Source organism: Phragmites australis, chromosome 3 (genome assembly GCF_958298935.1).
Source record: "Phragmites australis chromosome 3, lpPhrAust1.1, whole genome shotgun sequence".
Taxonomy (NCBI): domain Eukaryota; kingdom Viridiplantae; phylum Streptophyta; class Magnoliopsida; order Poales; family Poaceae; genus Phragmites; species Phragmites australis.
In genome coordinates this window covers 48,133,671-48,148,274 of record NC_084923.1, presented here as the reverse complement: position 1 = coordinate 48,148,274, position 14,604 = coordinate 48,133,671, and the positions used below count along the sequence as shown (strand labels likewise).

The window sequence follows — 14,604 nt, the reverse complement described above, 5'->3', positions numbered from 1 at the left end:
AAAATAAAAAATTGCAACAAAAACCAAGAAACTTACAACCAAGTAAAGGAGCCAATAAAAAAACTAGAAATAGATGAACACAAGCATATGAGAAAATATAAATTTCATTACTTCAAAAAAATAGCCTTGTTTTCGACAGATTACAAAGTATTTTGTATAAAAAAGTTCGTACCTAATACATAGGCTAAGCATTTCTCACCCTTCTAAAACCCTAACTTACAACTCTCAAATAGCTAGCTCAAAAGGCTCAACCAACCCTCTCCCTTTATTTATAGCATATGTTCTTTGACCCCTAAGTTTTCTAGATTATTTCTAAAATGCTCCTCTCTTCCAATACACTCATATCTACCACCGAGGATATTTATGTCTATCTTTTTTCTCATCCATCAAACGACCGTGGCACCCATGATTTAGCTTTGTCTCCATGCCAAGTGCATTCCTTTTTTTCGTGATTTTAAGGCCAAATCGCGAAACCGTCTTACACGCTTATTAAAATATGACTCATCACCACTTGCTTACACCTTAAACAAACCTCAAAATGTCGACATGTATATTCTGTCTTGCGATCTTGACCACCGGTAAATCTCTCCTGCTCCCGATCTCTCGAGCCGCCTTGTCACTTACACCAACATCTCTTTTGCTTGACTTTGTCAACACACCATATTCATCTGTCTTTCCATACTTTGCCTGCTATCTATGTGCACAGGTAGGATCACCTTTGACTCCATCCAGCTTACTTAATCGTCCAGCACCAAGCACACTGCTTAACCCCAATCATGATGTCGTTTACCGTCAGGTTGCATCCATCACCTGCACATTACAGGACAAGCAAAACATATATCTCTAATTCCATTATAGATTAGTCAAAATCAAAAACTTCAATCGAAATACTCACCTCAGAAATATTGTAAACACCAAATGTTACGATGTGAACAATCTCTAATCATCGGACCATCTGGTGTGTGCAATATTTCCTTCACTGAAAATCTCCTGAATAACTTTCCAGTGAAGCCTCTGATGTGTACAAAGCCAATCATCCGATCATCCGATAAGTACAACTGCACCATACACCCTATTTTACAACATCTTCCAAATAAATGGTCTGATAAAACATCTGATGTGGACATCTTCAAACACTAGACCATTCGGTGTACAATACAGCTCTAGACATTATTTCCTCCTAGAAAATAGTCTGTATGCATCTTGCTTGAACACCGAACCAACCGGTGAACACATCAATTTTTACCTCTGAATTGAAATGTGCCAACATAAACTTTTCTAAACAACGCATCATCCAATGTAATCAAATACGAATACATCGGACCATCAGATGAGTACATTTTTCCTAAACTTAGAGATAAAAACATATAAACAAGACGCATTCTCAATATTATCGATTACTCATCACGTATAAACCAAGCATATTCTAAAAAAACATAGTAACAGCATCGTCTACAAACGGCACATGAACCGTAAGCAAGTAGAAGAACCAGAGCTACCTCAACGCGCGAGTCGTACTTACTGGTCGTGCCGTGCCAAGAATTGATGACAGAACAAATGACTCGTCAGTTTGAAATGAACATGCGTGAACTGGATAGCTGCAACAGGTCTCAGATTTCCCTACGCAAGTTGTTTGATACGGCAGGTTATCAGGTCACCGCAGAACGGTAGATAATTACGCACCAAAACGCCTAATAAACTAGATTCCCACAGTGAATGTGATACAGATTGCACAGAGAGTGGAGTGGGCCACCTTTGGCATAGTACAATGAGTGGAGTGGGCCAGCCTCCCCAAGTTCGTAGTTAAGGCTGAATAAGCTTAGCGTAGATATAAGGCCGGCAGAATCGAAGTTCAGGTAAACGATACTTCAAACCTCCCACTGTTTAGCTGCTGCTTATCGCCCAAACACGATCAGTTAAGACTAACACAAAACCTAGCCTAGCCCCCCCTCAATATGTCGTGAAGGCAGCAAGCCTACGCGGTGGAGTCCTTGATCTTGGACGTGATGGCCTGTGAGAAACATAAGAAATTAATCAATAGGTTCAACCGCACAACCATTTTTTTCGCACTTTCAGTTAACTATATCACCATAATAAAAATTCCAGTACGCGTCAAAGGAATTTCAAAAATAGATACAGAAGAAACAAGTGTGTTCCAGAATTTGCATACGAGAATTTCAGGGCACGGCATTATTGGGATAAGTATTTTAGACATGATTACGTTATGGGATGCAGATACATGACCAAAGGAAAAACAGTACGTTATATGCCAAATAGCTTGTGGAGCAAATGAAAAACCATGTTGATCTTTTAACAACCAGTTGATACCATACCTTGTACTCATGAAATTCTGTGTAGGACCTCTGCTGAATGCCCAATCAACATAGACAGTCTTTGTCAACAGCTGAGTCCCATTCATTGCTCTGATCGCAGTCTGTGCTTCTTCAAAGCTTCCATATTCAATCAGCGCATATCCCTATCCAATAGAAGAAACCAGGTGAGGACAGCAATTAGAGAACTATGGGGCAAATAAAAGTGCATATGAGAAACTGAACTGGAAGTTACTGTTACCGAACAAATGAGGGACCAGTTCTTATGTCTACAGTTCTCTTTTTGACTTGAATGAGCATCATTGCAAAATTTAGCTGATAAACTCACTAAGGCTCCATTCAAAGAAAAAAGAATATAATAGAACGAGGTAGTTTTTGGCAGATCATCTAGAATCTGGTCGGAATTTTCAAACGTTAATGTTATCAATAATGTTGGCTGTGTGTGCCCCTCTGGTGAGTCATTTATCATAAAACCACAACTAAAGGCACATAGAACAAACTCTTATCTAGAAACAGTACTTCAACTAAACATGCAATTTGATTATCGGGCTTCCATCACAAGAAAACATGTGTAAAATAAATTCCCAAATCTGAACAACTATACAATGAGTAATTCAAAAGAATGTTTCCACATGGATGTAACAATTTCCTAGGAACAAACATGTACTAACTAATCCAGGAGTAAATTAGTCACTTGCTGTTCTGATATGTGGGGGTTCCTGTTTCAGCTAGAAGACTTTTGTGGGTGAATGGCAATTCCTTCTGATAAAGAGGTAAAGCAGCTGCAATCTTAGAGGGGTAGGCTAGCACTTGTGGTCTCATGCCTTAGCGATGTACCAATTTACTTGATCAGAAAGTGTAAGCTCCCCCAAACTGTGATTTATACGGTGGATGTCATAAGGGCCAGATTCTTATGGCAAGGTGGTCAGAAATAGTCAAATGGGCACAAGTGTGTCAATCAAAATCACATGGTGGGCTCGGCATTAAAAAAAATCCAAAATGAATAGAACTATATAAGTCTACTAAGCAAATGGACTATCAGAACAATGCAAGGTAAAAGTATTTGGAGGCAGATAGTGAAGCTAAATATCTCCAAGGCAACTCATGTTCTCAGATCAAAGGGAAACAAGAAAAATGCCAACCCTAACAAGTTAACCAAGCCTAAACTTACATGGCTGAAGGATGGCAACACAACTTATACTTAAAGAGCAATATATCATGTGAATGTCTCAAAAGTAAAACAAAGATACTGAAGGACCTAAACAGCATAACTTGGATTCCAAATATTCTGTGACTCTGTCAATGGTCCCTGTGAAAAAAATCTGCTAATAAAAAGGTTTGACAATGACGATCATAAGATAACACGTGAATATATACGAATAGCTAGATCACTCCGGTGCACAATGAACCATTAGCTTTTACACCTACGAAGCACCACAACATGTAATGATCAATGTAACAACCAACTTTTTTCAAACTCAATTTAACAACAATGTCAACACATATGTTAAACAGAACAGAACTTAAGTCAGAAACAATTGAGCTTGTAGGAAGCTCATGGAGTATATGTTCTGAAAGAAGAACTGCCAGCTTTCAGAAAGCTGAATCTGTATTCAAGAAACTGCACTTGATGTATGAACACTCCGTGCCCTTCTGATTATTAACTTCTGACTGTGCAGTTCAATGGGAAGTAATCAACTGCCGCACATTACATGATCGACAAGCTATCACTTACATTGATTTTAAACAGGACCACTTCAAGAAGAATATTAGTACCAGTAAACATACCATCATGTCTCACATTACTAGTACAGTGTCTTCTGTGTGTTAGCGGCTGGTATTGCATTTTAACAACAAATAGAAAGACTATCAGCTATTTTAGCCTCTTAGAGTAAAGCTATCAAAATTACCTTGCCATATCCAGTGCGGCGTTCTAGATTAAAATGCAAGTCCTTGACATGACCAAATTCACTGAAAACATTGTGCAGATCATCTTCTTCCGCATCTTCTTTAACTCCAGAGACAAGAATTGTCCATCCTTCGATAGCTACAAAAGTACGAATTAATAAAGTTCTCAATTACTACAAGAGTTAAACTGATCAATAAGCAATAGACGCATGAGAAATGTATCATTACTGTACCAACAAAGAACCAATGACCATAGGTATGAGACCAGAAACCAAATATAGCACAACCATGTAGATTGCATAAAAAGAGAACCAGACACCAGAGGACAAGTAAACCTGCAGTTATTTTGTTATCCATACCAGTTTGCCAAGTATCAACAACCTAACACAGTAACATGCATATTACCAGGGACTACCTAAAAGAGTTAGGGGAGCCCGCGAGTTCCTGGGTGCAGAAAAATGACAGGCTACATTTACATTATTTATCGGACCATCTACAAAGAAATCGAAGTACACAAGCAAGTAATTTTGCAATGGTTTTGCAAAACATAATCTTTACTATAAACGAAACAGCATAGCAAAGAGATTGCAGACAACCAGCATAGCGCAGGATAAAAACAACCATGACGCCATGCTATTCATTGCAGTAATACTACACTGCCTCATAAAATCTACTGATGAATACATCCCTGTTCTGTTCTACTTGTTACTTTTCGCAATGAGCTGTATTTCAGTAATCAAGTGCATACTTTTGTTTATTCCTGTAACACTAAAAGTCTGTAAGAAACCAACAATCACACCTTCAAGTTTCAAGTAGTATAAATGAGTAAAACCTGCCAAGAAAACCCAGTTCTTTCAAATAGAATAATGCCATGCTGCATTTAACCCACAACAAACAAACGGGGTGGAGGGCGACCAAAAGAAGAGATGCATCATTCAATACCTCATGCAATCAAACTAGACTACTCTCCCTCATAATTCACATTTCAAAGCGTAATTGTTTACCAAATTGTTCTATTTTAACCCAGTGGCCTTGTATTGGCCAGCTAAAAACATTTTCCTATACCTGATAAACCGCACATGTAAAAGGGACTATCATGTTTTCTCCTAGAGACTGCAGGACTAGTGCTTCATGTAAAATATGTAGTTTAGTTAAGAACCACCATATCCATTTATGTGATCCCTCAGCATCATAGCTTAATTGCAGCATTTTAGTGATATTGCCTCAAAAATCTGAACCCTTTTAGTACATTTGGCGTTCCCTGAGAAACATTAATTACTAATACAACCAATCATCAAGTTACTCTTGCTGCAAGCTAACTGTCATTGAACATGAATTCCACCAAAGTACCAAACTGAATGAATTCATTCCGAATTTGCGGAACTTGCATCATTCATCACAAGGATACCATGCATCATCCCAATATTCCCCTCACACTGACTAACAATACACGCTGCTGCTTAAACTAATTTACATAGTAGTATTTTCACTGTTCTCATATATTTAATCCAAAGTCTTCCAATTTAACTGTTTATTCGTTACTAAACAATGAGAGAACATTTAGGAAGAAAACACGTCCTCTACACCCCAGTCCCACACCTACCAAACCTACAGAAGGATGTTCCAGTCGCCCCATACCACTCATATATATTTGAAAGAAATGCTTGCACGCCCAAAACGTCCATAAAAAGATCCACCAAAAGGCGCACCATGTGCTAGGATCGTTAGTCCGAACCATCAAAGGACCATCCTAATTCCTGGAGCGATTTCGAAATCCTACAACCACAGAAAGGAATACGAACGAGATCGAGCTGTATCACCTCCTGATCAAGCAAATCCGAGCCGAAAACCCTAAACCCCGACGAAACATCGCTAACCACGAACCCTAGCGAAACATCTCTAACCTCGCTCGCAAATTTCCACGAAAACAACTCCAAAGTAATATGCAAATTTCTGCAAACGACGGAAGCAAAAACCCAACCAAATTTTTGCAAACGATGGAAGCAGAAACCCAACCAAAAGTCATTAGAGATCACGCCACAGAATGGTCGTTCAACGAGTTCTCACAGCGCTGCGGGCCGTGTCCGTGGCCGCCGGCTTCGGAAAGAGAGTTTAAGCGGTCGCGGCTGGAGGCGAGGACGGAGGGGCTGCGACCGGCGAAGCGTCCGCGGGTGCGCACCACGGCGGGGGAGACGATGTGGGGCACGGGGAGAGCGCGGGCGGCACGGCCGTCCTCGTCCATGGCGTCCTCGTCGTCCTGGTCGTAGTCCAAGAACTCCACGTCCTCCACCGCCGCAGCCGCCCGCCCCATCGCCGCTGCCCTCTCCGCCGCCACCATGTGTTAGGAGAGAGCGAGAGAGTGGGAGGCTAGCGTGGTGGTGGGTTGGCAACTGGCAACGTGATGTGAGGGTCTTATAAGGGCGGTAACTACGAACTAAACGCGATTAGGACAGAGAGATTTGCATACAAATCCCTTAAAATTCCATTAATTAAAAGGCAAACATCAGATGAGGTAAGGGTTTCAATTTTATTTTACAATTTTTTTATTCATAGTCAAAAGATTGAAATTCACGAAATTGTTTACCAAAATTTTAACGAGTTGAACTGGAACGAGTCCGTCGCCTCAAGCTTGAGTTTGATGTTTCACAATGTTTGTTTACGCTACCCCTAATCAATGTAAGAATAAGAATAAGTAACTCATCAGTGTTGGAGTAAATATATGCATACACTCAAATATATAGTAAAAAAATAGACCATAAAGTATCATTGTTACCGCAATAGACAAATAATTTGAGACAGATACTCCCGAGATCATGAATAAACATTGCGAAATGAAGGGAGTAGAAACTCGAGCCGAGATCTATTCGAGCCAAAGATCTAACAAGCTTACAATCAGACTTGAGTTTGGTTTATTAGGGTCTTAAGCGAGTTCGAATCGAGCTTAGAGCCAATCGAGTTTAAGTAGCTCACGAGTCTCAAGTTTTTTTACTCTATCTGTAAACCACATATGTATATAATCATTCGGCTTTAAGATTAGACGATTAAACTTTAGGTTGGATGATAAAATTAAAAAATGAATTTGGCTAAGGTTAATAGACATCTTTTTCATTGATGAAAAACAGTTGTAGTTAGCTAAGTTTTTAATAAGCTATTCGAGTTTAAGATGCATAGGCTCGCAAGCTTGTGACTAGATTTAAACTTGGCTGATTAGAGTTTTAATCAAGCTCAAATCGAACTTATAACGAGAAGTTCGAATAACTTGTGAGTCTCTAGAATTTTTATAATCCAGTAATTTAAAAAAAATTAGATATTTCGTTACCATCTAAAATTTCAGCAAAATTTTAATCACAGTCCACGGAGTCCGTCGAATCGGAAACGGGTGGCTCGGATGATATTTGAGAACCAACCTGGGCCTTCCCCTGTACAAAGAACATCGGAACCGTCTCGAGTCCTGACTCCTCCGGTAGCGGCGGCGGAGGCGGTGGCTACGGCGAGCGATGCTTCTTGTGCTTGCCCCATCTTCCTCGAAGCTTTCAATGACGAGGCCTACCTCGACACCTGCTTCCGTCAGTCCTCTTCTCCTCCCCACCCCCCCCCCCCCCCCCCCCAAAAAAAATCTCTCGAATAGTTCCTTAATCTCGGTTGCTAAGCTCGTTTCCGTTTGATAGACGCTTTCCTAGCTGAGCATGAACTCTAGGATTAATTTTGGGGTGTAATTTTATCACGACTCTTGTTCTGTAGCTCAAAGTGAAGCGTAGAAGCTGTAAATTTTCTATTGTTCAGATTCAGATCAATAGTTTTGCGATTACTTTGTCTAAGATCCTTTATGAAATTTATAGCTGCTTCTGCAGATTCTTTTTGTTACAAGTGCATATGTCAGTGGGTAAAGATAGTAGCGAGCAAGCATGTGGAACTTCTGTCATCAGTTAGATGTCCCCTTTGCAAGGTGAGCCCAATTCTGCTGTTTAATGGCACAATCTACGGTGAAAATACATTTTCTCAACTAACTTTATTGTCATTTTGAAGTGCATGCTTAGCTATACAGTGTGGTCCTAGTGATGTTCTATCGTAGACAGCAAAAAAGTAGTGTTAGTTCAAAATTTTCATGTGCTGTTAGAAGGCACAATTGGTCGAAGTTCGTTGTGGATACATTGGATTGAAGAAACTTCACTGTTGAACAATGAACATTAGGAATTGTGAACCATATCTACGAATTTGGGATTGTTAACTTCACCTTTGCTTTTTGTTGTTGTAAGTCTCAGTACCCTTAATTCTTGATTGGTAGTTAGCCGAGTGAACCATATGTACAATTTGACCATCTGTATTCTATTTTTTGCCTGAGACTTAGCCCTGAAGTCCTGATCACTTATAATCTTGTGACATTTTGCAGACTGAAAATCTATCTGTTATACATGCTTTTGATGGTGAATCATTTGAGCGGTGGTACATAAATCAGGAACCTAGGAAGAGGTATCCCTCCTATCTCTCCTTTTCTCCCTCTTGTTTTGCACAGCTGCACTCTGCCCAGATTCACAATCAGGCATTTACTTAGTTGTTGCAATGGAAATTGTCTACATGTCATTCATCTGATTGTAAACTAAAACTTGTTCTTGCATATATGAACAAGTGTGTACTAACCCCCCTTACTTATGGTACAGGCGTCTTTCAGATGCACACAAGTTGTTATAACATTTTTATAGCATGGAAGGTATTATGTAAATCTGCGTTCACTTTTCTCTTCGCATTTGGTATTCTATATCGGAAATTGGTTTACCTCACTTGTTATGCAAGACTGAAGTTTGCTAAATTGAGCAGAGATTGCAAGCGATATCTCCAGCGTGCAGCAATACTGGAAGCAACACAAATATCTCCAAAAGAAAATTTGGTTTGAAACCTGGCTGAGATGGGAAATTCAGGCCCTTAGTCAGGTATGATGCTGACCCCTACATATTAGCAATACAGTTATTCCATAGCTTACAAGAATCCTGTGCACCTTTAACTACTTGGGGTAGGCCACCTAGCTTTGTTTGAAAGGAGATATAATTTGAGCATCCAATAGCTTACAAAAATCCTGTGCACCTAGCTTGTTAGGCCACTTAGTGTTAGGATGTTTGGATTTTCCTTGTCTGTACTCTTGATCCATGTATTTACAAGGTTGCGAAGTGGTGTCAGATTGACTGTTGGATACTAGTTTGGACTCCTAAGAAATGTCATGTACTTGGGGCTTTTATCTGCATTGGTTCTCAATTATGTTACCCATTACTCATGGATCATGGTCAAAGGTGAGGCTCTGGTGTCTTTAGCAGTACTATTTTTGTTGCCAAAAATTGGTTGTTTTGCACATTCAAGAAGCAGTAGAAGCATGTTGTCTGTTTCAGTAATTATATTATGTCGATATTGTTCTCTAGTGTTATAGAATAGTGTCATTTTCTTTGAAAGGAAAAGAGTCACAACAGTTGCTTGCTCGCAATGCATATTGAATTTCTATCATGTTGCTTGCCAGTGATGTATAGTAATATTGAGTTTTGCAGGATGAGAATGTTGATGCCATCGTGTACCACATTCAAGGTGTGATCTTCATGAAAAGGCATGAAAAAGAAAACACTTCGAGGAAGATTTTGCCGGAGGAGAGGAGGGAAGAGTTCAAGAGTTTGCTCTCTGATGCTGCTAGGCCATTCCTCCTTGGCTGAACGGAGCGATTTGTCACCGAGGTAGAACTCTTCCTGGTTTCAAACTTGAACATGGAAGCATACAACAAATTGCGTGTTCAGAAATTTAGAGAGTCCACCTCCCATCTAACTAGGGAGCAAGATCTACTGCCTCATGATTGATCTCTTGAGGACCACTACTTGTACTTTATTAGTGATGACACAGGTTGTACTGGTGAGATATAGTGATCTGCAATTTTATCACAAGCATCACTGTTCTGTAGATCCCCTCAGTGCTGCCATTTTGTCGGTAGTCGTGATTGATACAAGTTCATGCTGATGAAAGAAACAGAACGGAAATAAGCTGGACATAAGGACGTGATATTAGGAACTTGCTTCTGAGTTAGATGAAAACAGGAAAAGGGCAACTTCCAGACTGAACATTACAATCACTCTTCGCCTCTTCTCTTTATACTAGTAAACAGTCTTCTTGTACCCTTTCTTTTTTTTTTTTTGGAGACAGGAGTGGAACCCCCCCTACCCTGCTACTATGCTAAAACTGGTTGAACGGATTAGTTCAGAACAGTAACAGAAAAGGAAACAGAAACATCTTGTACCCTTTTTTATTCATCAAAACAGAAACATACTGTCATGTTCGCTATACTAGGTGGTGGTACAGTCTTCTCTAGTGTTTGTGTTAATAAAACTTTGTTTATTGTTGTTCATAAGTTAAGTTTTATTTTACACTTTAGTTCAATAATTGTATTTTATTTCGTAAATATGACAAGTTAGCCTTTCTAAGATGAGCCTTGCATTGCATATAAATAAAAGTGCATTGGCCATCATTCATTGAGTACAATTTGTGTCCACCCTTCCTATAGTCTTTGTTACTTGATAAAAGAGGAGAACAACATCGATGAGGAGGAGGTAGCGGCAGAGGAGGCTGGGAATATATCACTGAAAATACAAACAAGTTTTGTTTTAGAGATGTTCAAAACAAGTATTTGTGATGGGGAGTATTTGTTTTTCCAAAGGATGGTAATCTACCATTTTTTTTCTTCGAACGCGCAAAAGAACTGTGTGCCATTTCATTAAGAAGAGGAAAAGAAAAAATAACTCATTTACAACACACACCTGAACTCGCACGCACCCAAACTCACACTCACCCAAGATAGATCTAGGACATGAGCGCCACAGTGAAACGATCCGAATTCCTCAGGAACAAGAGTATCTCTCCCTACACAACCAGTAGGACCTGAAGGTCCTTGGCACTAGCAGCACACCAAAATAAAAGTCCTTGGCACTAGCAGCACACCAAAATACGCATTCTTCATAAACTAATCTCGGCACCTTGTCCATAGCCGACACCCTGTTAAATACATAATCATTGTCGTGCTTTCAAATCTCCCAAGGGACCAAAATAATAAGGGAGTTGAGACCCTTCTTATACTGTTTATCAATAGTCTTTATGGCTTTGCACCACCAACTAGAGAAAGATCTTGAACTTGGCTGAGGAGCAACAGATCGTAACCCAACCTGCTGAAGGATAAGAAACCAAACGTGTCTTGCAAACACACAAGATACTAGCAGGTGCTAAATTGATTCATCATCTTGATCACATAGAGGACATGCCGATGGGTGCACGAGACCTCGTTTTGCCAATTTGTCTGATGTCCAACAACGGTTAAGTAAGGCAAGCCAAATGAAGAATTTGCACCGCAGCGGTGCCCAAGATTTCCACACCCTTTTCCAAGGTGTGAATCTGATCGACCCAATTTGTATGCCGACTTGCTGGAATATACTCCTGAATTAGAAAGCTTCCAAACATGTCGGTCTTCCACACCTTCCTGAAGTTCTGTTCCTTCTACTATATCCCACAACTATAGATATTCCATAATAGCACTTACAAATAAGGCGCCCTTGATGTTGGCTACCTAGCTGCGATCTCAAAAAGCCTCTTGCACCGTGCGCTGGTTGATTGCCTTTGTTGGAACCAAGGTTAGTAAATGAGGAGCAAATTCAACAATGGATTGGCCATGAAGCCAACGATCTGATCAAGACTTTGTATGGCAATCTACCATTTGCGCCCCCACAAGGGTGCCTTCTAGGATTTTTCAGTTTGCCCATCTTAGGATGAAAATATGATCTTTTGACCCCTTTTGTATGTGGACCGTGCTAATTCACTTGTGCGTGCGAACCTGTGCCCCCTTCCTGATAGCTCTCCCCTTTCTTTTTTTTTAAAACTTTTCTCCCTCCGCATCTTTCTATTTTTGGAAAGTTTTTTCTAAAAAACTCTTTTATCAAAACTTTTAAGAAAAAGTTTAGCTCGAACTTTTGAGAACAGTTTAGCTCAAACTTTTGAGAACTTTTTTTAGAAAAAGTTTAACTCAAAACTTTTTAGAAAAAGTTATGTGCGACTTGGGCTGGGACTTGTGCTGTCGTGGGCCACACATCGTGCGTGAGTTGGCCACGAGCGCTCATGTGCGGAATAGTAATTTTGTTTGTATGTACATTTGGTATTTTCCTTTTTAAAAAATAAAGTCATTTTTGTTAAATAAACAAAATTCCCTCTTATTCTTCCAGACACAGAATAGGAGCGGCCGAGCAGGCAACAATTCTTTTGTTAAATTGCCTCAGTCAGGATTCTAATTCGAAACATGTGGCTCAGATAACATATTAAGTAACTTGCACCAACCAATTAAACCCAAATGCCTAGGCTAATGAGTAAAAGTGAACACTTAGTTCAACAAAGACGTCCGGTAAGAAGGGACAAATGGTTGATGTCTCGAGCAGCCTTCTTTCTGTCTCCCTTGTCGTCTCTCTCACGAGGACAAGGGGTCGATTTTCTGTTCTGTTGGGATCAAATGGTGCACCTCAATATAGTTATCGGCACAAAAGGGGGCCGCAAAAATGCAAAGTTTGGACATGAATAATTGAAGGTTTATCTAGTTTTTAAGTGTGGTTTTGTTAATTAATGATAATATTTATGGATTAATAATTTGTTAAAAATTGTTAGTATATTGTTCTATAGGTGATGCATGGAGTATTGAGTATGGAATTATTGAGAAGTGCTATGTGATCAAAAGAAATACATCGATGATATTGAGCTCTAGATGATGCTCATAAGATGAAAGAAAAGCTCAAAGAGATTGACAATAAGTATGAATGATGGGTCACTATAGAGATTAAGTGATTAAATGTATGAGATTATCACTTGAGTTTTATAGAGTAATTCATGTAATTTGTGTTTGAGGGTGAGTTAGGGTTAATTGAATTGAGATATTCAATGTGCCAAGTTGTGAGAGCAAGATCAAGATAAGTTTAGTAGACAACTTATATGTTTGATGCTTGTGGTTCATGTCTTGGTGGCGAACCAAATAAAAATGACACAAAAAGTGAAGACTTCTGTGCTTAGTGCATAGAAAGCTATCAAGTGTTATTCATCTAGCTTCTGGAGATCGAGTGAAGATCAAGATGAAAATAAGGATGATCATCGTCGTCAAGAGAAGAGGAGTTGATGATGAGCCTTGAAGAGCTATAAGAAACGTCGTGGCTTGGATGATGTGTTTGTCAAGTTCGATAGGATTGTTCAAGACAAAAGTATAACTAGAAAATATTTTCTAAAATGTTTTTTAGATTTAACCCTTTATTGTTATTGGTCTTAGTGGTGAAAAGTATTTGTGACCAAGCCTTAGTGGTGTTTGACATGTTCCATATGGTACATAGTTTAATCTTGAGGATTAAGCTTTATACAATATGTGGAAGTGTATGAATCGACTTTCGGATTGTTCCTAGTTTTGATCCAATATGGTTGAGATTATGAATTCAGTAGAGATGTGTAGCCCTCTGAATAAGATTTCTATAGAGTTCGAAATCACTGAAATTGGACATCGGGATCAAAAGTTATCGTTATTTTTCATAGTATCAGTTGTGCTTCTGATGTAAATCAGAAGTTCTGATGTATCGAAAGTTCTGATACTAGTTCTGATGGGTATGTCAGAAGTTTCGATGTGTCGGAACCTCTATTTTCAGAAACTTGGGGTTCTCGGGTTCTTGATTTTGATTTAACTGAAAGTTCCAATGTGTGGTTTCAGCAGATCTGGGAGTGAGTTTTGCCTAGATTCGACTGTTGGATTTGAAGGAAATGATGTTCTGATTAGTGCAGAATCTTTCCAACAGCTAATTTTTCAGAGTGGGGTATAAATATCTTTTGTCCTCCTAGCGTATTGGGGGTTTTGTGGTTGGCTTTATGGTGCTTGTGAGAGGTGTTAGAATTTTTGTTCCACCTTTGAGTGCTCCCCTCCCGTCCCTATCAATATTTTTGTGAGAATCAAATATTTGTGGCTTAGTGAGGATAGAGTGGGATGTGTGGAGTTTGGGTTGCTCGCACATATCGTGTTAGTTGTGTGTGTTTGAGCACTCGGCATTGATCGTATGCGAATTCGAGAGTTCGTTACTCTTGGGGACCACCAACTTCTAAACGGCTCAGTGGTAGATTATCAGCGATCTACATAAGTGAAGATTGTAAGGAGGTCAGAGAGTAGTAACGGAACTCACCATTTCCGAAGTGGAGAAAAAATTGACCATAGTGGAGACTAAGAGTACATGTGTATAATCTCATGAGAAAAAGGGTTGAAAGAGAACTGGCTCAAATGTGACTAATCTTACTCAACGGAGACATAAGATATCAATAGATATCCAAACTTTGGTAATAAATT

The 14,604-nt window shown here is 39.5% G+C and overlaps 1 protein-coding gene and 1 pseudogene across 1 annotated transcript; one reads left to right on the top strand and one right to left on the bottom strand.

Annotated features, from left to right (window-relative positions):
• Nucleotides 1-1,672: 1,672 nt before the first annotated feature.
• Nucleotides 1,673-6,617, bottom strand: LOC133913614 (RNA-binding protein Y14B-like). Its single transcript, XM_062356808.1, has 4 exons — nt 6,306-6,617; nt 4,241-4,377; nt 2,334-2,476; nt 1,673-2,011 (listed from the first exon to the last, which is right to left on the bottom strand). Exons 1-4 carry the CDS (start codon nt 6,574-6,576, stop codon nt 1,951-1,953), a joined length of 612 nt encoding a protein of 203 aa, XP_062212792.1. The 5' UTR covers nt 6,577-6,617; the 3' UTR covers nt 1,673-1,950.
• Nucleotides 6,618-7,677: 1,060 nt separating this feature from the next.
• Nucleotides 7,678-10,196, top strand: LOC133911284 (uncharacterized; annotated as a pseudogene).
• Nucleotides 10,197-14,604: the final 4,408 nt, after the last annotated feature.

What these genes read in the sequence shown, in the direction of transcription:
- LOC133913614 (XM_062356808.1), bottom strand. Translation starts at nt 6,576, where the DNA reads ATGGTGGCGGCGGAGAGGGCAGCGGCGATGGGGCGGGCGGCTGCGGCG. An exon ending in GCCGCACTGGATATGGCAAG is followed by an intron (nt 2,477 to 4,240) that starts GTAATTTTGATA and finishes TCTATTGGATAG; the next exon opens with GGATATGCGCTGATTGAATA. An exon ending in CAGAATTTCATGAGTACAAG is followed by an intron (nt 2,012 to 2,333) that starts GTATGGTATCAA and finishes TGTTTCTCACAG; the next exon opens with GCCATCACGTCCAAGATCAA.